Genomic DNA, 25,246 nt, shown 5'->3' with positions numbered 1-25,246 from the left:
ACATGAGGTTTCAGACAAAGACAGACGTATAATAGACGAAGAAAGAAAGTAAGTGAATAGGCTGGGTCTGATGGCACACAATGTAAGCTCAGCACTCAGGATCCTGAAGCAAGGATTCTAGGACTACTTGGGAGACCTAGTAAGACTCTGTCTCAAATAACAGAACAAGGGGAGGGAAAGGGAATGGGAGAAAGTAGGGGTCTGGGGGTTTAGTTCAGCAGCAGAGCACGCCTAGCACACTGGAGTCTCTCAGTAAATCCCCAGGGAGGTGGGGGAGGATAAGGAGTTTGTCCTAGAAAGTGTAGTAGTGAATGCCTGCTCCCAGCACCAGCGCTTGAGAGAAAGTGGCAAGATCACCCACAAATTTGAGGCCAAATTTGAGGACTACATAGTTCCATGGCAAGACCCTATCCCAAAATTTTAAAAGAGAGTCTAATCTAAAACCAGAAAGAAATGTCTACAGCTAAAAACCAAAGGCAGTGATTCAGTAGCTAGTACTGAATAATCCTGTACAGATAATCATGCCTTGTTAAGCTTCCTGGTCCTCTGCTATGCTTCAGTCTCTGTGGAAAGCACGGGCTTCAACTTCTTTGTGAGTCATTGCTAACAACGTCCCTTTTACAGTGACTGAAAGGCAGAGACTCTCTCACCTCCTGTATCTAGCTAGGGACCCGTTAACAGAGAAGTGTAAAGACTCGAAAGGACGGGAGAGGTACAGCGGTGCACACCTCTAATTCCTGCACTCTGGGGAAAGAGGCAGGTGCGGGATCCTCAAGTTACAGGTCAGAGTGGAGCTACATAGCAAGACCCGTCTTTAACAAGAACAAACATTGCTTCCTAAGAAGCACGTCTGTAATCCCAGCACTGGGGGAGGCAGAGGCAGGTGGATTTCTGGGAGTTTGAGGCATGCCCGATTGACATACTTATGAACTCCAAGCCAGCCAGGGTTACATAGTGAGACCCTGTCTCAAACAAACAACAAAAAGCTGACTATCCAAACTCCCCTCACCAAAGGTTATCCCAGGAGCTTTTCAAAAGCACCAAAATCTAATCACAGTACAGAACTCCGAACGAGGAAGGCAGCTAGCAAAAGGAATGTCAATAAATAATGAAGACAAAAAGGAAAGCGAATAATGCAGTTTCAAGTCTCAGAGAGTAACTGCTGACATCGAAGGCCCACAGTGTAAAACTTTAATAATGGCCTGAAATTCAAATTCTAGTTGAGCTATGCTGGTGTCCCGTGTGAACCGCCTATAGTACCCAAGGCTTTGAGAATGGTCAGTGGGAAGGTGTAGTGCTCTCTCGAGGAACACTAACATGGAGTGTCTTCCTCCTCCTCCTCTCAGCTGATCTTAAATTCTTCTCTTTCAGAGGTATAAATGACCCATTTCCAGGAGTCAATGGTGACAATTCTCCATCTCTTTAGTCATTTAAATGGTAATTACCGAAGGCAGACCAGCTAGCCACCGGTGCATCAAAGGTCCAGTTAGCTTGACTTGAAGTGAAGGGCTGGGCACTTAAATAGCCTGTCTGCCAGTCCGTGCTCACCCCCAGCTTCTAGCCAGACACCAGATTTCTCCAATTTTTCAGACCAACTCAAAGCTAAGGTGAATGGCTGGCTTTCTCTTGGGTGATTAGTGTATCTCTAATTGCATTCATCCCGTCCTCCTTGACTGTCCTAGCTGCTCCATAGGCCCCAATGTCATTGAAACCTACACGGCAGGCCGCAGGACGGGAAGGAGTCATTGAAATTCTGGCAACGTTCACCCGGTACCAGCGTGACCCGGTGAGTGAGTGAGGAGCCTCTAGGGCCGGGCAGGCGTGACACCACCTGGCGGAACCTGGGGGAAGAGTCTCAAAAGAAGGCTCTCCTTTGCTCCCGGTGCAATCCAGCAGGATCCAGCGAGAGCTAGCTTCCCTCCACTGCCCCGCACCTCCCACCCCCCCACCCCCCATCCGCAGGTGAGTAAGGCAGTGGCTGCAGCTTAGCGACAGCCCTGCGCTCGATAGCTCTGGCTGGGGCTGCGGTCGGAGGGTGGCGCCCAAGTTTTTGGAAGGCCTCGGAGGGCAGCTTCGGTACGCACCGGCCTGTCTGTTCGGTGTTGGAGGGGGTGGCCCCAGGCTGGAGCTGTCTGGGGGCGGCCACCCGGGGCGGTGCATGGAGACAGTCGCCCGCACGCAGCAGGAAGCACGCCCGAGCCACTGCCCGGTGCACTTGGTGCGCTCTGGCAACAGCGATGCCCACCAGCCTCAGCCTGCTCCCAGCCGCGACCCCGGCTCTATGCCTGCCCGCCCGCCCGCTAGCCCCGCGGTCGCTCACGGTCACGCCGGCAGGTCGCGCTCGGCGTCTGGCCAAGCCTGCCCGAGTCCCGCCGCGCCCGCCCCTCGGGCCACCCCGCCCGGCCCTCTCCGCTTAGCGCCTCTCGCAGTCCCCATCTCCGGCCGCTCGCTATTTTCACACCTCCCAGTGGCCCGGCCTGGGCGCCTGATTCAGTGCTTAGTAATTAATTTGGCGTTTCAGAATGGTCAGCGGGCTGGATAATGGGCGCATTCATACCCCGGGCTAATCTGAACAGAGGTGGGAAGAAAGGCTTTCACAGACAGAAAATGCCATTCGCCGAGCGCTCAAAGGGGCTGTCACTCCCAGAATAAATCGCCGCCGCGCCCGCCGGCTCCTCTGCCCATTTCCATACTGCCACGGCCCGCGCCTCGGACCCGCCGGCCTCCGTCTGCGCGCCCGGGAATCTCTTCGCCAAGGGCCTTCGACGGGAAAGTCAGGCAAGAGCTAGACCCAGGCTCAGGCCGAGACGGCTAGGGAAACAGGAAGCCGAGGTTAAGAACACCGGGGACAAAGAGCTAGATTAGAAAAATCAAGTGTCGAGCTAGAAGGAGGCGCAGTTAATTGAACACAAGGATGTTAAAGCCGGGGCTCTAGCTTTTTCGTTCGCGAAAGCGTCGGAGGGTGCCCGAGGTCACACCGCGAGATCCTAGGTGTCCGAAATTGCGAGTGGAATAAAAAGGTTGTAGAAACGGGACCCGGCTGGTGCAACCCCGACCAGAGGCCAGACTTTATTTTTGGTTCTTTGATATATCCAACCCTTCGTCCCGGGGCCCCAGGAATTCATGTGGCATCTGCACTGCTTGTCACTTCTGCCTCTTTTTCCTTAAATGGCTTCTTAACTCAGAATAGTTTACACTCTGACCCCCCCCCCCAAAATCTGACTCCCAAAAGTCTACTGGTCTGAATGTTGGAGTCTTTCCCTGGTGGCGCCCCTTTCTTCTGGTGGGATGGGATCCTGTGCTTCAGCCGCAACCCTAATGCCCACAGCAGGGCTCTGGAGAGGGTGAGTGGGCTGAGCTGGCTTTGCTCCATCCAGAGGAAAGCTCTTGGGACGATTTTCCTGAGGACAGGGCTCCTTGGGTGTCCGTCCACCTGGCTTGGCAGATTGGCCCTGAGGTGTTGGCTCCTTTAGAGTTTGGACCTGCAAAGAGAGCGCTGGGAAGGGGCTGTTCTGGAAAGGCCAGGGTGTGCCCAGGAGATGGAATTCCATGCCACTCACCAACTTCTGACTGGAAGTCACTCCTCCCTTCTGAGGCTCAGTTTCCTCATTTGCAAAACAAGGGTAAAATGAGATCACATTTGGCCCCAAGTGCTGGAGGCTCTGGGTAGAAGGATCCCACACAGTCCTCACACCTCCAACCACCAGCCCCAAGAGCACACACCCCTGGCATCTTCCCAAGTCTTCACCAACACCTCCTTGGAGTGTTAGCAACCCCGCATTTTCTCTCAGGGTGGCTCCACCCACCCCTTGCTGAGACTGGGTACTAGACTCCAACTCTCCTAGAAACTGCTTTCTAAGTGTCTCTAGGTGTGGGGGGAGAGCAGAGTCAGAACACTGCATTAATTTATATGCTTTTTTATACACTTATGTTTTTACATTTTTTTTTGTTTATTTTACGGTGTACTGCAAACACCCATGCCATAGTGAAGGTGGAAGTTAGAGGGCAACTTGTGGGCGTCCGTTCTCTCCACACGTGGGTCCTGGCAATCAAATTTAGGCCATCAGGGTGGGTGGTGGCAAGTGTTTTTATCCATGGAGGCATATCACTGGCCTAGAACACCAGCTTTAAATGAGCTTCCCAAACATTGAAGCCAGTGGTACAGGGACCATATTAAAGAAATGCAGCCTACACTGGGCTCTTCCCAGAAGACCCTTCTCTCCCAGGCTCCCAGACTCCCAGCCTCTGATTGTTCTCCATAGCTCTTATTTGATCAGCAAAGTCAGACAAGCAGGCTGGTAGCATAGTGAGTGGAGCATACTTCTAGAAACTACAGTCAAGTCCCAAGAATTTACAGCCAATCAGAGCAGCGTAGGTGAGCTCAGCATCCGGTTAGATGGGGACTATAGGCTGACTGGACACTGAGTCCTTCAAACCAGCATGCTTCCATAGTTGGACCTATGCTTGCACACCGCCAGCACTGCACAGACGGTACAGTTCCCTTAGCCAGGGAAACCTGACTATAGCAGGGACAGGGCGGCCAGCCACAGTGGGATGTGTGCCAGCAATAAGCCAGGTATGAGCTCTGACCTAGAAAAATCTAGCACCCGATCCTTTACCACACTGGGCTAGAAAGACACAGGCTAGGAGAAGGTGTGAGGTAGCAGAAGGAAGGACAGAAAGAATGGGAGACAGTGAACGGGGGGGGGGTGGAGGGTGAACTGTTAGGAGCAGAGAGGGGGCAGGGGTGGGACAAGTCCCTATTTATGTAAGCCATTTGTAGCTGTGGATTGTAAAACCGGGCAGGATCCTCAGGAGTAATTCATAGTGTTTGGACAAGACAAACATTGTTCTGCTTTAAACAAACCTCCAGAGAGGTCAGCTTGGTTCATCCCTTTGCTGTGAGTTGCTGAGACTAACCAGATGATGAGAAAATCAGATCTTAGAGGAGGGGGCCCAGGAAGGAACCAGTGGCCTCCAGAGCCTTTGGTATGCTGGGTGATGCTACCCAGTACAAAAAAAGGGGCCTTGGCTCCTGGTAGAAAACCTTGGGTCCTACTCTGGAGCCGGAGGACATGGGACGCATGGGTGCATATCACAGACCATGAGATTCCCAAGGATCATCCAGGTTCTAGGGCAAAGAGAAGACTTGCCATTTGAGTGAAGAAGTGATGGGAAAACAGCTCCTAGAGGAAGAACTGAGTTAGACCCAACAAACTCAACCCCAGACATGCTACCGGACACCGGAAATTCCTTGTTCCAGACATTCTAGCCAGGCCCTTCTTGGTTCTCTTATCAAAGAGTGCTTTTGGTGCCCCCTCTGCAAAGTTCCATGCTAGGTGTTTAAGATACAAGAATGAGCAGCCATTCCTAGGGCTGATCATCCCAGTTCAATTTATGGTCTCCACCTCTGTCTTCCCTAAGACAATTTCACAGCTGACTTCTCTACCACTACCAGGGCCTTCCAAGCACCCAGGTCCATCAACAGTGAGCCAACTGCTCCAAAAGTGTTAGCTGCCATTATAGTGGGTGGTTATGACTGCATGACTTCACCAGTGCCCAGCTGAAGACATTTTTTAAATTGTTGTTTACCATGTAGGCTCATTGTCTTATTAATTAATAATATTTTATTAACAATGTGGGCCAATATTTCTGCGACATCTACTTTCATTTCCTCGTACATGATCTCCAGTTGTTCAAAGTAATTTGTATTCCTCTCAAGGGAGTGGGTCCCCTGGCGGATGGTAGAAGTAGTAGTATCTGGCTAAGTGATTCTTTATGAACTAAAATCAGTTAGTGCTTTTGACACGTCAAGGTCTTTTGAAGATGATTTTGCTTTATCGGGTCAGGGATGAAGCCTAGTGCCTTTGGACTTGCTGGGGATCTCGGTGACTTCTCTGAGGCTGTGACAAAGTAGCCTGACAGAAATAATTTGAGGGAAAAGGTGTTTATTTTGGCTCAAAGTTCATCCTAGTTTGGGGATGTCCCAGCAGCAGGAGATGGAGGAGGCTGCTCACATGGCATCCACAGTCCAGAAACAGACGGAGACAAATGTCTGTGGTCAGCTCACTTTTTAAAATACAGGCCAGGGTCTTAGCCTAGGGAATGACGCCACTCACAGTGGGCAGGTCTTCCCACTTCCATTGATGTACCATGGCCAGAATTCCTTCTCCCGGGTGATTCTAGTCCTCACAAGTTGACAGTTGGGATTAATCATCATTCCAGGCCTGAACCTTATCACCTAGCTTCACCCCCTGCCTCTTGATAACCACAGAAGGAAGGGAAGAAGACAGGGAGGGAGGAAGTGAGGGTTTCTATCCATATTTTTCACAAGAGGAAGTCTGTGCTCAGGGAGGTGAGGTGCTTTGCCCAGAATCACAGGATGTTAATGCAGGTGCGCAATCTTGGGTCTGCCGGCCACCCAAGCAGCTCCCCTTGAGACCCCATAAGCCAGGTGCTGGGCCTCAGGCGTGGCAGTGGCCCCCTAGGCTGAGCTATATACATCAGCTGTATGTAGTCTCTGGCATCATTCTGAGGCTGGCATGGTGGCCCTCCTAACTGATGTCAGCTTCTGTGCCTCCAAATTCCTAGTTTCCTTTGACACCTTATTCTGGTTGAAATGTCCATGCGCTTACCCAATCTGTTTGGAATCAGTGATCCGTGTCTGTTCTCCCATGCTGCCTCTTGGAGTCAGGTCTCTAGATTTTCTCCATGTGATATATAAACCAGTAATAGCTCATTTTTACTGACGTTTGGGGGAAAGTAAGCTGTTCCATATAATTGAATTTTGTGGTCAACAGAAGCTCACACCTTTAAGCAGAGAAACTTTCTAATGTCATCATTTTCCAATAAAAAGAACTATTTTCCCCCCATCAAAATCATGACCCTCCCCCACCTAAATCAGCAGAGTAGAAGGTAGCAGGTGTTCTCTGGGTGGGGTTAGATGGGTGACCCACAAGCCATCCCTGGTGAGGTGGTTTAGTCTCCATTGCCTTTGTTTCCTTCGCTGCAGTCTGGGGTGGGGGCGAGGCACGAGATGAGGCACTAAGGCCTGCACTGAACCTTTACACAGCAACGCCTTTGGGAATTCTGACCTGCACCCTCAGGCTGGCTGGGATAGATCCTCCACTTTGCTCGGTGCATCACCAACCCAGCAGTTACTAGTCCACCACAAAGCCTCATCTGGGAGTTTTCCGGCCCCGGGGAAGAGTGGAAGATTTCTGACCTCAGGTTATAAACACCTTTGAATGAAGAGCTCTCAAGATCCCTGTTAACCAGGGTTCCCTCACAGCAATGGTTCTCCATTCCTAATGCCACTACTCTTTCAGACAGCTCCTCGTGTCCTCACGTTGCAGTGACTCCCCAAAGGGGTCGTGACCCACAGGCTGAGAACCATTGCCTTAGGTTCTTTCTAATGCCAAATTCATTCCCTTGGGACTGGGTTCTGGATCATGAGAGATGCTTCCAAGTGGACTCTAGCCAGGAGGTTTACAATACTGAAATATAACCAACACCACTTCCAAAGCTCAGAACTCAGCGTTGTGAGGAGGTGAGGAGTCGGAGGCCTGCAAGAAGAGGCAAATAACTGGAGAAACTTGTTAAGAGCTGAGTGTTACTGGTCCCTCTGTTTCTTATATTCCCCACAAATCTTGTTTTTCAATTGGGGGGGGGTGCTAAATTTCAAGTGGATGCGAATGGGGTGGAAATGGCTTCTCTAGGGGCAATTGATAAATATAAGTAGCCCTGTAGTATGTATGTAGATGTGTGTGGAGGGAACCACCTGGTATTTAGAGGCCATGAGTCAGAGACATGGGGAGAGGGCAGGGCCATGCTGCTCAGGGAGGAATTATGCTAACAGGCACCTGGTGGAGTCTGTTATTGAGGAGTTTGTATGGAAGGAATAGATACTTTTCCAGTCTTAGCTAAAAAACCTTCCATTCTCTTTCAAATTCTTTTTACTCAGATACACCTGCTGTGTTCTGTGTCCACCCACACAAAATGTTTTTCTGGGCATCCTCTCTGAGGTGACATCACTCCAGAGTCCTCTCTAAGCTAGCAAATTTGAGTCAGGGCATCCTCTTGTTCCTTCCGTTATAAATGTTAATGAGTGGAATCCCAGCTCAGGGCCCCCCACAAGTTTCTCCACCCGGAGATCCATCCTTTCATTTACACCCTTTGTTTCCTTCCTCGGGGAGGATCTTCCATCCATGACAAAGCCTCCCCCACTGTGACCCAGTTTCTTTATTTTAGGAGTACTTAGGGTGGGGTCTTGTCAAAAAGTGTTTTTGCAAATGAAAATAAATTACATCTGCTGGGTTCTCTTATCCACATGCATTTTCCCTCCTTCAAAGAGCCCTGGGAGATGAAAGGACCGGGTGGATTTGGGGTTTGTACCGATGGTCAGGAGCAACTCAACTCAGGAATCCTCAACCAAGAAGCCTGCATCAGGGGAGGCCTGACCCGAAGATGCAGATAAAGGACCCAACCCGAGTAAAGGAGTAATCTCTAGGAACCCTGAACATCGGACAGGCCTGCTCCTTATGTTCTGACTTCCTTTCCAGAACCCTCCAGGCACCTGCCAGTCCCTTGAGCAGTGCCCCATGCAGCCAGTCTGGTGAGCCAGACTCTAGATGGCTCCAAATGAAAAAACACCTCCAATTCTTCCAGGCTGAGAGATCTGGCAAGTAGATCTGAGGATTGTAATTATTAAAAACAAAACAGGCTGGGGCTTGGGAGGCACCTCAGTGATTCAGAACTATCCTAGCATGTGTGAGTTCCTACATTAGATATACACACACACACAGACACACACACCAAACAAAAGCCTATCATATATGGAACCACCACTCTTTTCAAATACCTATAGCAGACTTATAAAACGGGTGTGGTTACTTCCATTTTATAATGGCTAAAGCGATTCTCCAATGGTACAGTAACTTGTTTAAAGTCATACCAGGTGTAAGTGGTGAACCGGAATCGAGGTTTAGCCTAAGCCAACTTCCTTCTATTTCTCAAGGGGACACGATCAATTAGGGGAGGCCATATACCTGTATGTCACCTCTGGTTACAGTTTTTATTCCACGTTGGGGTCCTGGGAACCAAGTTCTGGAGGTCTTAACTGTAGCACAGAGGTGCTCAGAAGCGCAGTGGATCCAGGCCAGGGTTTACACTATGGCAGACTTCAAGCTCCTCCCTTCTCTCCAAGGACTGAGCCTTGCCATGCTACCCTGTCCGTAGGTGCTAAGAGCTCACCTTTTTTTTTTTTTTTTTTTTTTTTTGATTTTTCGAGACAGGGTTTCTCCATGGCTTTTTGGTTCCCGTCCTGGAACTAGTTCTTCTAGACCAGGCTGGCCTCGAACTCACAGACATCCGCCTGCCTCTGCCTCCCGAGTGCTGGGATTAAAGGCGTGCGCCACCACCGCCCGGCTGGCATCAGACTTTTTAAAAAGTTAACATTTACTGGTTTTATTTCATGTTTATGAGGGGTTTGCTTGCATGTCTATCAATGTACCCTGTTGTGTGTCTGGTGCTCACGGATTTCAGGAGAGGGAGTTGGCTCTGCTATCATGTAAGTGCTGGGAATTGAGTCTGGATTCTTTGAAAGAATATCTAGTGCTTTTAACCACTAACTTCTCTCCAGTCCCCCATAAAGCTATTTTAATCCCAACATCTGTTCTTCTTACCAGCGATGGGTTAATGATCTCCCTGTAAAATAGAAGTATAAAATCCTAACTCAGTCTTAGGAAGATGACAAGCTCATGACTGCCTGCTGGATTGCAAGAGAACTATGCCTCCAGCAGGCACAACACATGCTCGGTTTCAAAAGTAAAACTCATACCTGTCATCCCAGTACTTGGAAGGCTGAGGCAGGAGGATCTCAAGTTCAAGGCCAGCCTGAGCTATATGGTGAGACCTTGTCTCAAAAAACCAAAACAGTAAGACCTGTGTGCTAGAATGTATAGCTCAGTGGTAAAGCAGCTACTTAGCATGAGTAAGACCCTGGGTCTTATCTTGAACATTGAAAGAAAACTAAGATAAATGGATAAATATATAAGGCAGAGCTCTTGGTTATCTATGAGATGGAGGCCACCCTTCTCTCTTCCTTCGGGTCTGTACTGTCTTCTTGTCCTCTTCCTCCCAAGCTCTTGGCCCTGGCCTCTGGGCCCCAACTCTCGAGCACACCCTCCTCTGAATCTTCGTCCTCCTCATTGACTGCTCTTCTCACCTCATGCTGCCACACAGCCCACCCTCCCTGGGGACCCCCACTACCCCTGCAATGTTCTTTCTGCTCCATACTACATATGCCTGATGCACAAGGCAGGACCTGCTACACCCTCCAGTCCACCCACAGCTCTTCCATCTCTATTTTATTTATTTATTTATGGTATCCATAAAGTTTGATTCAGACATAGTCATACCCATTAGTTTATATTCTACCTATGATTGCTTTTGTATGGCAAGTCAACACATCGATGAATAATTGCAACGAACCATCTGGAATGAAAAGTATAAAGTAATTATTATATAGCTCTTTAAAATAAAAGTGTATTGACAAAGAGATGCTAAATTAAAGTTGAATAAAAAATAAGGTGTTCCAAGAAATTATCTTAAAATGAGTAATGGTCTATATTTAATAGATATTATTGTAATCCTTCCATCTTTATTAAAGCAACAGCAGGAACAAACCCCAAAGACTTCCGTTTCTTTCAGACTAGCATCACAAGGCTGCTCTGCTTCCTACAGTTCCCCTCAGCCCTCTAGAGCTGTTCCACTCTTCCCTGCTTTGAGACACTGAGATGGATCAGAGACTCTCTCCCTCAGCCTGAGGCCGGGAGAGAGTCAACACCAGATAACAACACAAACAGCACCTTGACCTCCTTGTCTTGAAGCCATTGTTCCTTCCAGGGACCTCTCCCCCACCACTGGTCCTCCTGGGCCTTGTCATCCCCTCCACCTGTGGAGTCCTGATCTCTGGCATCCAGTTTGGGGTCAGAGCCTCCTCAGTAACCTGTCACCATAATTCTTTGGTCTTCCCGAATTCTCTCACTATCTCTGTCCAGAAGAAGTTTCAGAGAGGATAGAAATCGCACCTTAGCACATTGTCCAAAGCAGGGATAACCGAGCAATTGCCTTCAATGTCATTGATTTGAATTTCTTGATGCTGCAATAGAAATGACTGCATATGGTTCCTGGTTGAATTATTGTACAGCACAGCTGTCTTTAGAGGCTTTACAAGGCTGTAGAGGTTCTGCATTTACATGGTTGTCCCGTGACAGTGGGCACTGTTATATACCGTCTTCCTTGCAAATGATCTTCAAGCTCAGTCGGGCCTTTATTCTTCCCGGCAAGCATTGTCTTTATCTCATGGAACTAGGACCTGTGCAGCTTTGGTGCCCTTAACGGCCCTTCCCCCACTCTCAGCTGAATGTACCACTTCCTATTTCATTGAAACCTGGGACGCTTTTAGGCCACCTCACTGATCACATTGCCACCTCTCTCTCTCTCTCTTACCGGCTCCTTCCTATCACAGAAGGCCTGTTCAAATAGCCTTATCTTACAAACAATGGAAAGCGGGGCCTGCCCTCCTCGGTGTCACCTTCCTGCTGGGCCCTGCTCTCTGTCCCACCGCTTGTCAGCGCACTTACTGGAAGCTGTCTGCACTTGTTATCTCTACTTTCTCACCTCCACAACCTAAGGCTTTCACTCCACAACCTAAGGCAGACTGGCTTGTGTCCCCACCACTCTAGGCCAGGGCCTGTCAAGGTCACCAATGGCTTTTGCCCTTCAGATCTTATCTTGACCTCAAAGGCCTCTGGCGGCGGTCACTGCCCCTCTTTCCTTTGTCAGTTGTTAGGACACCTGAGTCCCTGGATTCTTCCTTTCAGACTACTCCTAAGTTAGCGCATCCCCTCTCCCCCAGCATGCTTTGTCCTTGAGTTTTGCAGGTACAGGAGGGTTGTAGGCCCAGAATGGTGGCTCCTCCCTCCTACTGCATTCCTTGCAGAAACACCTGGGAATTTGCTTTCTCACCCAAGAGCTCTACTGTTGTTTTGAACTCATTTGTACCCTGGATCCTGCTGTTCAGAGACTGCCATGCCTTCATGGGGTGTATTTATAACCCCCACTTTGAGAAGAAACACTTGGACATCTGTTTTGTTCATTTGTCTCCTCAGAAGGCAGCTTGCTTCAGGAAGGGGCACAGGCAACTGTAGAGTGCACTCAGTGGGAGAGGCTGCAGGCTGCTCACAAACCCAAGTTCCATAAAAATCACCAGAAGAGAAAAATGGGACCAATTTGCCTAGAAGAGAGAGAGAGAGAAAAAAGAGGCTCATTTCCAAACTCCAAAGAGACAGACAGGTGAGACTTGGGTCGCCGGGCAGGGTCAAAATAGACCAAATGTAAAAGTGGCGAAAAGATGGATTTTGAATGGAGGTAGAGAAGTTTTAGCATATTCCAGAAGAGTATCCTGCCTAACAGGAAAACTAAAGGAGATCAAGTTAAACCTTAAGTGGCCATAATAAAAGTGGAACGTGATGTCTCTCTAGTCCCTGCTGAAGCTCAATGGTCTAAGCTCGGCTAGCAGTGCAGAAAAATCACAAGCCAAGGAGGGCACTTTTAAACTCACTGTCTCTCAAGCTTGTCACATAAGCCCCACTGAAAGCTCTCAGCAGAAGCAGCATGGCGAACAGTCTGCAGTCCTGTCCTTTAGCTATTCCAAGATGTACCAAGAGGTCAGGGAGCTGAGCACCCCAATTTGTCTACTTCAGATCCCCCTTTGACAGGATGTGTTTTCCCAACTTGTTTTGCTGTGATGCTGTCCTCTTGTATGGAGGGCTGATGACAGCGCCTGCCCGGTGGAACTAACTCACTGTTGTGATCATGGGGATGCTTGCTCGTTACCTCACACTGGGTCCTCTTTATGAGGCCCCCCAGGAGAAATCCCTGTCTGATTTTAGTACCAAGAAGAGTTGTAAGCAATAGATCTGTTTTTATCTCATGGACACTGGGAATTGTGTAAGGGACATGGTCTCCTTTTCATTTTGGCCGCAGGAAAGCTTAGGAACAAATTGGTTGTCCATCTGCAGGAGGCGAATAGACCATCCCAGGGTGCATTTTGGCATTATTCCCATGTCTACTTTGTCTTTCCTTTGCTTTTTTCCTTCTTAGTTTTCCTTCCTATTGTATTATAGAAAATTGAGACCGTATCAACAAAGATAAGTCAAAATCACTGGCCTTTTCCCTTTTAGGACGTAAGTACCACTAACAATGTATTCTTATGGACACGTTTTAAAAGCAGAAATGACACTATATTATGCCTGTTTTTCCAATTTTCTTTTCAAGTGTCATGAAATTCTTTCCAAATAATTAAATCTTCTTGAAATAACTAAAATTTTCTGTGTAGTTTCAGCAATTTAATAATGATACTTCCTATCTCTTTGTCTACTACATGGCTGGCTTTCTGTATACATATTGATACATTCACCTAGTTGCGGTATTAACAAGTGAATCAAGGGCCTTCTGCATGCTAGGCAAGCACTCTACCAGCAAGTTATATGTGCAGCCTGGTTTTAGGTGTATTTACAACGTCATAAATGTGACAGTTTGTGTGTTGTGTAATTACACTATGTATGCATATGTATTACAAATTGTAATATTCCTGTGTGTCAACTTATTTGATGCTCATGTTCCTATGAGATCGAGATAATGAGTATTCCCCCTTTATAGGTGAGCCAGCCAAGACTGAGAAAGATACAAAGACTTGCCAGGACCACAAAGCAGAAGCAGTAGTTGGACCCCGGCACTCTGGCTCCAAACTGTGTTCTCCCAATGCTCTGTCACCTTCCAGCACACCACTGGGATTTCAAAGTCCACTAGGGTTAGGCATTTCTTTTGTTCCCTTTCACTTCATTCCGAATTTATGTTATTTTGTCAAGTTTTAAGTACCCTTGTAAGTCACCTGCAGTCCCTTCTACCACAAGGCAAGGCATAAATAAACAGTCCAAAGTGGTAAAGGACACAAGCAGGCAAAGCTAAACACAACCTCAGAGACTCGGGGTGAGTCCAGGCTGTCCCCACGATGACATGGATTTATTTCCTTGGGCTGTGGCTAGCTCCCCTCCATAGAAGATCTGGCTTGGGTGGCCAGCTCTCATGAAGACCAGGAGGCCTTTGTCCAAGGAAAATGAGCTGGGCCAGCCCAGCCCTGAGGGGCTTTCTTAGATTAGCAGAGTCTGTAACAGTAACAGTAACAAAATGAAGAGTTAATGCATGGAGCAAGAACGCCTCCGTCAGAACTAGGGTCGGAGCTTTTCATCCAGGTCTGTTACTGGATCACACATTTTCAAAGAGAAATAACAGTAACCACGTTTCAAAGGCACAGTCCTGTAGATTCTCACCCCTGAACTCTTTGGCTGTGGCTGCAAGACGGTCAAAGGTTACCATTCTTGTCCACAGTCCTTTTGTTAAGGTGACAGAGACTAAGGCCAGAGGCTGGGTGGCCCGAGGACACCTCATGAGAATGTAATTGGGTGAGATTATCCATTTGACAAAAGTGAAGAGAAAGCTTGGGATTCTTTGAGATGGGGTGTATTGTCCAGGCTGGCCTTGAACCCCTGGGCTTGAGGATTACTCAAGCCTCAGCCTCCGGAGTAGCTTAAATGACTACCCATAAGAGAAAACCATCGTCTCAGTATGAGCCCAGGTTACTGTATCCAGATTTGATTTTTACTAGCCTGGAGACTTGGGGTAAGTTATCCCTAACCCCTGAGACCACACCGTCCTCAGCTGAATAATGGAGTCAATTGTCATTCTATAAACCTATTATGGGAATCTCCATAGGGACACCTTAAAAAAACAGCAGCAAGGAAGTGCCAAGAAGTCAGCTTCAGGGGACCTCGGGAGGACTGACAGACCTGAGTAGGCCCACCAGTCAGGTGCGTCCTAGCTTCTTGGCCCTTAGCCTCGAGTCCACCACAGCTTCCAGGCCTGAAAGGAAATTTCATTCTTTACAGACGGGCCTAAGGCAGTGCCAACTCTGGGAGGTTTAGGCACTGCCCCTTGTCGCCATATCCTAGGGCCTCGGGCCGGAGTAAAGAGCAGGTAGAGTTCACGTCCCCTTCCTGTTCCCCCTTCCGCACCCCTCTGGGGCTGAGTGGCCATAGGGGCACGGCCCTGTGCGCGGTGCCACCCGGGCCACCAGGCTGGGTTAGAGGAAGGCCGGACCTCGGCGCAGAAAAAAAAAACAAACACAGATGTGTTTGGCTGGGACTCGGAGGGAGAAAGCCGTCCTCGCCCCCACCCCACCCCCACAGGGTGCGCGCGGGCCCTGCCCCCTCTCCGGGGTTTTCCCGGGCGCTCCTCTCGCTTTCTCTTTGTCTCTGGTGTTCTTTCTCGGGCTCCCAGGTTCCCACCCGCTCGCTCTCGCCCTCTGGAGCATCCCGGGCCGGTTGGCTTTAACTTTCTTCTTTCCCGGGGTTAAAACTTTGCTCGCGAGCGGGCGGCAGCTTGCCGACGTTATTGGCCGGCGCCCCGCCCGGCGGCCCCGCCCCCGCGCTCCCCTCCGCCCCCCACTCCCAGCGCGAGTGGCGGCGGCAGCAGCGGCGGCGGCGGCGGCGGAGCCTTCGGGGGCGTGCGTGCGTGTGTGAGTGCGCGCCAGCGAGCCTGAGTGTGTGTGTGCGCCCCGGGCGCGGGCAGGGCAGCACTCCGACCGCGGCGGGAGCCGGGCGGCCGCGTAGTCACTCGGGAGGAAGAGGCGGCGGCGGTGGCGGCCGGGGCCGGGGCTGGGGCAGCGGCGGCCGCGCTGGGCATGGAGCTGGCAAGCCCACGCTGAGACAGGACGCTCCTGCTAGCAGCCAGCGAGAGGCTCTCTGCCGTCCGGCGCGCGGGCTCCCCGGCCGGGGCCAGGCAAACTTTTCTTTCTCTTTTGCCATCACTTAGAGGTAAAGTCCCCTACGCGGAGTCCCTACTGGGGACGCGACCGGGGAGGAGGCATTTGAGAAGGACCCGAGGTGGCGGGATGAAAGGGACGCTAGCCCTGCGGGGTTGGGGGGACCTGGAGTCCTGCTGCGCCCGAGAGATTTAGGGAGCTAGGCGGGCATGGCTGCGGATGGGCAGACGGGCGCGGGCATGCCCCTCGGTTGGGGGCGAGGCTGTGAGGAGGCCGCGGAAGAAGGGAGGAAGGGGAGCAGGCTGTGTAGGCTTAGAGTCCCCCCCCGCGATCGCCGGCTCCCGGGACTTCGGAGGAGCGAAGCGGGCATCTCCGGGGTCGGTGCCCCGGTGAGCCGGGCAGTCGCCCACCACTCTGCCGAGGGCTGTAGGACGCAGGGCAGGCTGGTTGCCTGTTGGTTGAGCGCTGCTCCCCTCTCTCCGCAGGCGCCTGGTGCGGCGGGCGGACCGACTCCTCAGCGCAGCGGGGCCGGGGCAAGCTGGCCACGGCATGATGCGCGCTGTGTGGGAGGCGCTGGCTGCGCTGGCGGCGGTGGCGTGCCTGGTGGGCGCGGTGCGCGGCGGGCCCGGGCTCAGCATGTTTGCCGGCCAGGCGGCGCAGCCCGATCCCTGCTCGGATGAGAACGGCCACCCGCGCCGCTGCATCCCGGACTTTGTCAACGCGGCCTTCGGTAAGGACGTGCGCGTGTCCAGCACCTGCGGCCGCCCCCCGGCGCGCTACTGCGTGGTGAGCGAGCGGGGCGAGGAGCGGCTGCGCTCGTGCCACCTCTGCAACTCGTCCGACCCCAAGAAAGCGCACCCGCCTGCCTTCCTCACCGACCTCAACAACCCGCACAACCTGACGTGCTGGCAGTCCGAGAACTACCTGCAGTTCCCGCACAACGTGACGCTCACGCTGTCTCTCGGCAAGAAGTTTGAGGTGACCTATGTGAGCCTGCAGTTCTGCTCGCCGCGGCCGGAGTCCATGGCCATCTACAAGTCCATGGACTATGGGCGCACGTGGGTGCCCTTCCAGTTCTATTCCACGCAGTGCCGAAAGATGTACAACCGGCCACACCGCGCGCCCATCACCAAGCAGAACGAGCAGGAGGCCGTGTGCACCGACTCACACACCGACATGCGCCCGCTCTCCGGCGGCCTGATCGCCTTCAGCACCCTGGACGGGCGGCCCTCTGCGCACGACTTCGACAACTCACCGGTGCTGCAGGACTGGGTCACGGCCACCGACATCCGCGTGGCCTTCAGCCGCCTGCATACGTTTGGCGACGAGAACGAAGATGACTCGGAGCTGGCGCGCGACTCCTATTTCTATGCAGTGTCTGACCTGCAGGTTGGCGGCCGCTGCAAGTGCAACGGCCACGCGGCGCGTTGCGTGCGCGACCGAGACGACAGTCTGGTGTGTGACTGCAGGCACAACACAGCCGGCCCCGAATGCGACCGTTGCAAACCCTTCCACTACGACCGACCTTGGCAGCGCGCCACGGCCCGCGAGGCCAACGAGTGCGTGGGTGAGTGGGGCGCCGTGGCGCCGCGGGCGGTGGGTGGAGACGCGGGCAGGGGCTCCTGGACCTCGCAGCGGTGGGTTTTTCAGAGCGCGGACGCCAAGCGTCTCGGGATTGTGGGTTGCGGGAACGTTACAATTGTGGGACGCGCGTTTTGAGACGTGTGGGACCTGGGAGAACTGTGGTCAGGCAGAGCGATATGCCTGATCCGGCAGCACCCAGTCTGAATGCCCGGGTATGAATCCCCGTACCTATTTTGAAACCAAGAAGCCGCTAGTGGACTGCCACCGGAGGTCGGAGGTGGAGGTAGTGGTTTGGAGAAAATTTGCCGACAGGTCTTCCTAATCCCAGATCCAAACGGAAACACGTTCACTGCCTTCCTCTCACTTTGCTCAGAGCCTGGGGTTCACCTCCGCCCCACCCCCCTTTTCTAAGGCTGCAGCTGGGCGAGCGGTTGGGGACCAGGGATGTTTCAGAGCTACAGTCAGGAATCCCTTGGGAGATGGCAAAGAACTCTTTGCAGCTTGGGACCAGTTGGGTACCCAGCAAATGTCACTTTTGAACTCTGCATTTATCTTTTATGATTTGATCTTTTTCTTTTCTTTTCTTTTCTTTTCTTTTCTTTTCTTTTCTTTTCTTTCCTTCTTTCTTTCTTTCTTTCTTTCTTTCTTTCTCCCCCTCCTCTTTTGAATAGCGCGTTCGTGTTAGCAAAAAGAGAGTGATGTGATTTCAATTAATTACTATCTACAGATTACAAAGGAGACCTCAGTAACTATTTTAAACTAATTCAATCCTGATCCAAAAAAAAGAAGTCTACCAGATTTTTTTTTTTTGTTAGCTCCGGGGTTTGGTGAAATTGAACAGTTTTGAATTAACGAAGGACCCTTCGTCTCGATTTTTAATGGAGTTTCAATTCCTGAAAGAGAAATCTGACAAACCCGGTGCTAGTGAATAAGCCCGGGTCAGAAAGGAAGCTAAGAAAGGGTGTGCTCAACTTCTGAATTGTACAACTTTGTTGCTGCAGAAACTCCCAGGCATCAGTTTTTCCAGAGAGAAGGGGGTGGGGGAGAGGACTTTTTCAGTTTTAGATGTAAATGTCTAAATCATTTATGAAAATCATCTAGTCCGTAATGTGCCATTTGGTGAGCATCTTTTGTGAACATACAGATTTATTCCCCCTCTCCCCCCCAACCCCAGAGAGCCAGTGCAAGGCTCTTCAATCGCTTCGCTGTCGGAGGCACATTGCAGAGCTAGCTGGTCCCCACAAACACACGTTTTGAAGTCTGGTTCTGATTAATTGTGTCATGTTGTTGTCGAATAGTTGGTGCCTCATGACTGTGGATGCAGACTTTTGAGCAGGCGAATGGAAAACATGTCTCGGAGGGTCGGTGCACAGAGGCCCAGGCAGGAACCCTGGTCTGCAGACGCAAGCGCCTCCTGTTGCTTTGCAGGGCCTCCCATTTAAAAAGGCAGCGTGTTCCAGCTTTTGCGGACCTAATTGAACATCCTCTAACCTTCAAGAGACAGAAGAACTAGCTTCCAGTGTGGGACTTTTCAGGCGTCTGTAAAGCAGTCGCCCCAGACTTAGTGGTCTTGGGGAATAAAATGCCTTTGATCTGTTCAGGTCCCTGGGAAATGTTAGTTTTCCCCATCTCTTCTCCTCTTTGCCTTTCCTCTTTTCTTTTCGTCCTTTTGTGTGGAAAACCCCTTTATTGGCATTTAAAGGGATTCCCAGGGTTTTGCTATCACTTTTAGTTTGTATGTGCATATGAACGATGGCTGTATGGTCCCCAGCGGGGTTTAATTGGACAAACCTGAGTGCATACATTGAGGTGAATAATACTGATTTGTGGCAAAAATATTGCTAGCTTGAAGGTTTCTCCTGTCCTTGATGTTGGTCACGCCTCACTCCCATCTATCTCTGTCACTTAGGCTGCGAAGACACAACCTGTTATTTGTTATAATGATAGTCTTAGACATGAAATAATCTCTCCAGTTTAGGATTTTTGTCTTTCTAACAAAGCACTAACTACACACAAATTGGATTGACTCCCCCCCTCCTTTTTTTTGCGCCAAGTTGAGCAATCAACATATTAACTAATGTAATTAGCAAGTGGTTTTTGTTCAAAAAGTTTAATTAGGCCTAGTAAGTACATAATCTACATGACAAATGATCGGCTAACAATATTTCTTCAGGATTTTACTGAAGTTATTTTAATTCTTCGTAGTTAAAGTATCTTTGGATCATGCCAATTATTCAGTCATTTCATAAAAGTCAAGCTAACTCAGTTCTGTCGGAGTTATTTACAGCTTCCTTTCCGAATAGATGTTCTGATACCTTGTAGCTGGGACGGGGACATCAGATTGAAGTTCCCATAAAATCTTAATTGAAGTCTTAGCGATTTTTCCGTCACTCCGTTAGAAGGAAAGCCAACAAGGACAATTTAGGGGTGATTTACAGCTAGAGGCCCAGCTTTTTATGGAAAGGCCCTGTGCTGGAGATGTGAGTGAGTTAGTATTTGACAGGTGCTCTGAGATCCTGAAGGCGCTGTGCTAGGAGAAGCATTAATAAATCCTTTAGATACTAACTTATACCTTCAGCAACTGAGATGCGCCCCAACATAGCCCCATTCTGTGAATGTCACACTGTTGACACGCGAAGTGGAGCTGCCCAGGCTGCTAGAATGTTTACAACTAAGGCAAAGGATTACTTTTTTTTTTTAATAAAAAAAATCAGTCTTGATAAAAAAAAATCAAGCACCATCACCATACTATTCTTGTTCTTCTTTAAGAAGTAATAAGATATGATTTATAATAGGCCTAAGTGGGACAGTTCTTTAGATTAGCCTCCGCTCCCCCCTCAACAAACTCCCTAAGAATATAGACTACTGAATATCCTCCTCGAGGCCCAGGCACTGAGAGATTCCTAAGCACTGACTACAGCTCATGTGTTTTCTTAGGTCGAGCTTTCATTTCAGTATGGCTTCAAGGCCAGTTTCCCTGCAGAGTAGATGGGAACTGTTGTGAGGCCAGTGCTTGAAATACGATTTTGGATTTCTTCTGGACAGAAAGAGCTCTTGAAGTAATATGAAAGAGAATACTACGTATGCCCTTACATCTTGGACAGCTCTCAGCGGAATAACCAAATACTTTCTTCTGACCATATGTATCAGTGGCGTTCACACGCTTTAATACACATGTGCATTTACATCGAGTGTGTAAAGAAGCACCCTTGCATTGTGTGTGGGAGGGGTCTACTCGGAGGGAAAAATGCGTGAACAGTTTTAAACCACCTGGATTGCTGGACCCTCCCTTCCCCCCTTCCTCCTCTTTTTTTTTTTCCATTCAAAAGAGCATCTGAAGACCATATTGTGTTTCATAAGTTATTGACATCAGTTTTAATCAGTGTCCCCCTGACGTGGGGCTGTGTTAGTGTTTAGTGCCTGCTGAAGCATGATGGGGATGTCAGTGTGAGTCTCTGCTTGGCTTGTGACAGGTTGAGATTATGAAAACTCGTTTTGCGACTCACTCGATGGCTTTGCATTGCCCAGCCGTAACCTAAAACCCATACAAAAGGCGCCTCTGCAAGATGAGCACAGTGCTGGGCTGGTCTCCTATGGTCACGAGTACCTGCAACATAATGCTCATAATAGTTTAAGCATGGCTTTGAGGAGGGGTGCAGTCCAAATGCTGCAAGTAGCCCTGGTGCTTGGGGGTACCCTCATCGTTCGTGAAGCAAGGGAGGTTACATCGGAGGAGTTTCCATGAAAAGAATTCAGTTCCCCGCTAAAGATCCATGCTATATCAGAAGGCCAAAAATATTTGCTGGCTCGTCCAGAGCCTGGCACCTATCTGTGAATGAGTGTATGTTTTTAATACTCATAGTAATTATTATAATTACTGTCATTATGATGATTAACTCTTGAGGGCTTATTCTTTGCCAAGCACTCGCATTAATTTACTTATTTAATCGTCGCGACTCTGAGAATAATGGGCACTATTATTGTCCTTATTTTAGAGATGAGGAAACCATGGCCTGGAGACATTGCATGGTTTACTAAAAGCCCAGAGCTGGTAGGTGGCAAAGCTGGGCCTCCGGCCCCCTGATTACACTTCGTTTTATTGCACGCGTGTTGTGCTGCTTCCGCATGGAATGGCTGGCGGGATGACTGAAAGGGTGGATGCATGGGTGCTGTTTACACACAGAGCAAAAGGTGGAGCAACCTGTTACTTCTTGCTAGAAGGAGAGGTAGTATCCTTAGGTATGCTGGCTTGTAGTCTACCGTACTGTTATTATACTATATTAATGCATACATGAAGTTGCAGATGACTTCTCTGTCATCACTGGTAGGCATGGTGCAAGCAGGGAAAATTATAATTGAAGAGGGTCTTTTTCCCCCCTAGGTGTTTGTTTGTTTGAATTGATTGAACTCATGTCTTGGCACATGCTCGGTAAGCGCCTCATCACCCAGCTGTGTCTCTCAGCCTATTTGTGTGGAGGTCAGGGAACAACTTGCTGAGTTGATTCTGTTTCCACTATGTGCTTCCTGTTTTGTTTTCCTTCAAGATTATCTGGATAGGTGGCAGGCTCCTCTATTCTCTTAGCCATGTCTTGGCTGGCCCTAATTTATTGGTGTTGTGTTTTTGTTTTTGACAGGGACCCTCTTGTAGCTTTTGCTGCCCTGGAAATGACTTCATAGACCAGGCTGGTCTCTAGCTCAGAGATCTGCCTGCTTCTGCCTTCTAAGCTCTGAGAAAGGCATCCGCCATTATGTCTGGCCCTCCCTCCCTCCCTCCCTCCCTCCCTCCCTCCCTCCCTCCCTCCCTCCCTCCCTCCCTCCCTCCCTCCCTCCCTTTCTTATTTAGACACAGACTTGTTAAATTGCCCAAGTTGACCTTAAACTTCAAACCAAACCAACCAAACAAACAAACATTATTTTAAAATGTTGTATTTATTTTTGTGTCTAGGAGTGTCTTGCCTGCATGTTTACAGATGCTTTTGGACCATCTGGGTGCTGGGAATCAAACTCATGACCTCTGCAAGAACAAGTGCTCTTAACCACTGAGCCATCTCTGCAGCACCATGGCCCTGTACTTTGGATTTCCCTGCTCCAGCCTCCCAGATAGCTGGGATGCCACCACTTGAGTGTTACCATGCCCACAGGTGGCCAAGTCCTAGTCTTAGGCCTGTACTGGTTCTCAAAGGTCCAGGTGAAGTGGAACTGGTAGTCAGAAAAAAATCCTCTTTAGAAAGCCTTTCTCTTTGTATCCCATGTCTGGTCATCTTATTGCTTCTCTGTAATATAGTGAAAACAAAAAACAAAACCAAACAAACCTAGAAAATGGCTAAAGGTGTTGCTGCAGAGTGGAGTTTGCTGAAGAATGCAGCGGTTCAGTTGTCAGTTGGATGCCCTTAGGACAGTCAGCAGCACAAGGCTGTCACTGTCGGTGTCTCTAGGCCCTAGGCAGCTGGAGTGAGGTCTCAGCTCAGGTCCTCATTAGCGCCTGTGAGCGAGGAGGCTGCTCCCAGCTCTGTGCAGGGAAGGGAGGTAAGAAGTCAGCGCCAACCCTCTGGGGCCAGCAGGCCTGCATTTTCAGGCTCTGCCAAGCTCTCCTTTTAGCCCTGCCCAGACTCCTCTCTGACCTCCTCCTCCTCCTGGAGAAAAATGAGATCCTCGGAAAAGTATTTGAGACTTTATGTCCAGAGTAAATATTGGAAAGGCAGTGGGTTGCGATTCAGATGTTCCCTGGAAGGGGTCCCCTCGTTTGCTGCCCACAGCTGGTATCGATAATTCCTTCTTGAGATGAGTTGTGCTTTTCATTAAGTAAATTTTTTGTCTTGGGATTAAACCAACATTGTATTCTTAATAGACTTTTATGTTTACACTTCAAAAGTCCACTGGGTTGTTATTCGTGTTATCTTGATGGCTTCTACAGTGTCTGCTATGCACACTGGCTGCACCAAAATAAGTGGCTCTCTGGGGAACTGGATTATAAAAGAGCCTTATCTGTGGATGCACAAGGATGGATATTTTGTGAGCCAGTGTTTTTTTTCCCCTTCCTTTCAGAAGCGACTACCATGCCTTGGGTTTCTGTGGTGCCTTTCATTATGGGGAGACAAGAGGTCTTGGGGGGCTTTTGAAATGTTCAGGACTTAAGCCTTATACTTTAGAGAGTAGCACATAGCATTTTGCCTGTCTTCTAGAAACCTCGGAAGGCAAGCACTGGTTTGGGTGGCCCGGGAATCACAGTTTAGACCCCTTCACAGGTGGTTGTCAGGTTGAGTCCTGAAGACAGACCACAAACCCCCACCGAGAAGCAGGCATTGTACGAGGTACTCTCTGTGTGCTTTGTTCAATTAATCAGATGGCCACAAGGGACAGAAGCCTTTCAGAAACAGATGTTGCTGCCACCAAAGGGCAGTTTGTATACACAGGGACCAAGTGGAGACTCGTCTGCAGGGCACATCGGAGAGAGCAGGGGGTATCAGAGGCATTTGTTTCTGAGGCTGATCACATAAAAGCCGTGTCCTATTATAACTGACTCCCAGGGACTGTTGCTTTGAATGAAGTTTGGAATAAGTGAGCCGCCCAGGCTACTCTGCTGGACAGGGACATTGGCCTCAAAGCTGTCTGCTGTCATGAGATTGGACTGCTGGGTTGGAGTGACTTTAGTATTCCCATGTTCTTATTCTTATTTCAAACGCGTAAACTCACAACTAGGTTTTCATTTTATTTATTTACTCTTGGTTTTTGAGACAAGGTCACCCTAGGTAGCCTGGGCAGTCTGAAACATCTGTGTAGCCTATGTCCCTTCTGAGTGCTGGGATTATAAGCATGAGCCAGTCATACCTGGATCAGAAGTGGATTTTAATTTGCTTCTGTTCTTTTTGAATTTCGTTTTTAAGTGTGTGTATGTGTGCATACATGTGTGTGTGCACGTGGTGTGGTGGTGGTGTGTGTGGTGTGGTGGTGTGTATGTGATGTGATGTGTGTCTGTGTGTGGTGTTTTGTGTGTTTGGTGTGATGTGTGTGTGGTATGGTGTGTGTGTGACGTGATGTGTGTGTGTGGTGTGGGTGTGTGATGTGTGTGTCTATGGTGTGTGTGTGTGTGTGTGTGTGATGTGATGTGTGTGTCTATGGTGGTGTGTGTGTGTGTAGTATGGGATGTGTGAGTGTGTGCGCTCACGTGTGCACGCCTGTAGAGACAAGAGGTATTGGATCTCCTTGGAACTGGAGTTACAGGTGGTTGTGAGCTGCTTGGGAGTGTGTATGCTGGGAGTTAAACTTGTGTTCTCTACAAGAGAAGTATGTGCTTTTAACCACAGAGCCATCTCTCCAGCTCCCTTAATTTGCTTTTAAAAAGTTTATGGGGCTGCAGAAATGACTCAGTGGTTAAGAGCATTTGCTGTTTCCCCAGAGGACTGGTGTTTCATTTCCAGCACCCACACCAAGTGGCTCATGGCTCTCTCTAACTCTAGCTCCAGGGGATGTGATGCCCTCTTCTGGCCTCCGTGGTCACCCAACACATGTGACATATAGATACATAGACAGACAGACAGACAGTCACACACACATACACACACACACACAACTTGGGGGCTTGGGAAAGGGTAAAAGGGTAAGTCTATGATAAGATGCTTACTACACAAATTGAGGACCTGGGTTCAGATCCCTATGACCCATGTAAAAAGATGGTCATGGGAGCACATGTGTTCCCAGGACCGGGGAGATGGAGCCAGGAGGATCCCTAGAGTTTGCTGGGCAGCCGATTTATTAGACTTGGTAAGCTCCAGGTTC

General features: G+C 49.6%; 1 protein-coding gene across 2 annotated transcripts in view; it reads left to right on the top strand.

The window, feature by feature from the left end:
• Positions 1–1,875: 1,875 nt before the first annotated feature.
• The window catches only part of Ntn1 (netrin 1), a 192,875-nt gene continuing 169,504 nt past the window's right edge, over positions 1,876–25,246 (top strand). The window contains exons 1-2 of one of the 2 annotated variants that reach the window (XM_057775845.1): positions 1,876–1,962; positions 16,372–17,453. In XM_057775845.1, coding sequence (XP_057631828.1) covers positions 16,436–17,453 — 1,018 coding nt within the window. In that variant the 5' untranslated portion in view covers positions 1,876–1,962; positions 16,372–16,435. Of the gene's footprint in view, positions 1,963–15,613; positions 15,939–16,371; positions 17,454–25,246 lie in introns of those variants that run through there. The other variant, XM_057775844.1, reaches the window with a different exon arrangement.

This window comes from Chionomys nivalis, chromosome 7, assembly GCF_950005125.1.
Source record: "Chionomys nivalis chromosome 7, mChiNiv1.1, whole genome shotgun sequence".
NCBI classification, from domain to species: Eukaryota; Metazoa; Chordata; class Mammalia; order Rodentia; family Cricetidae; genus Chionomys; species Chionomys nivalis.
This window is presented reverse-complemented; position numbering and strand designations above follow the sequence as displayed.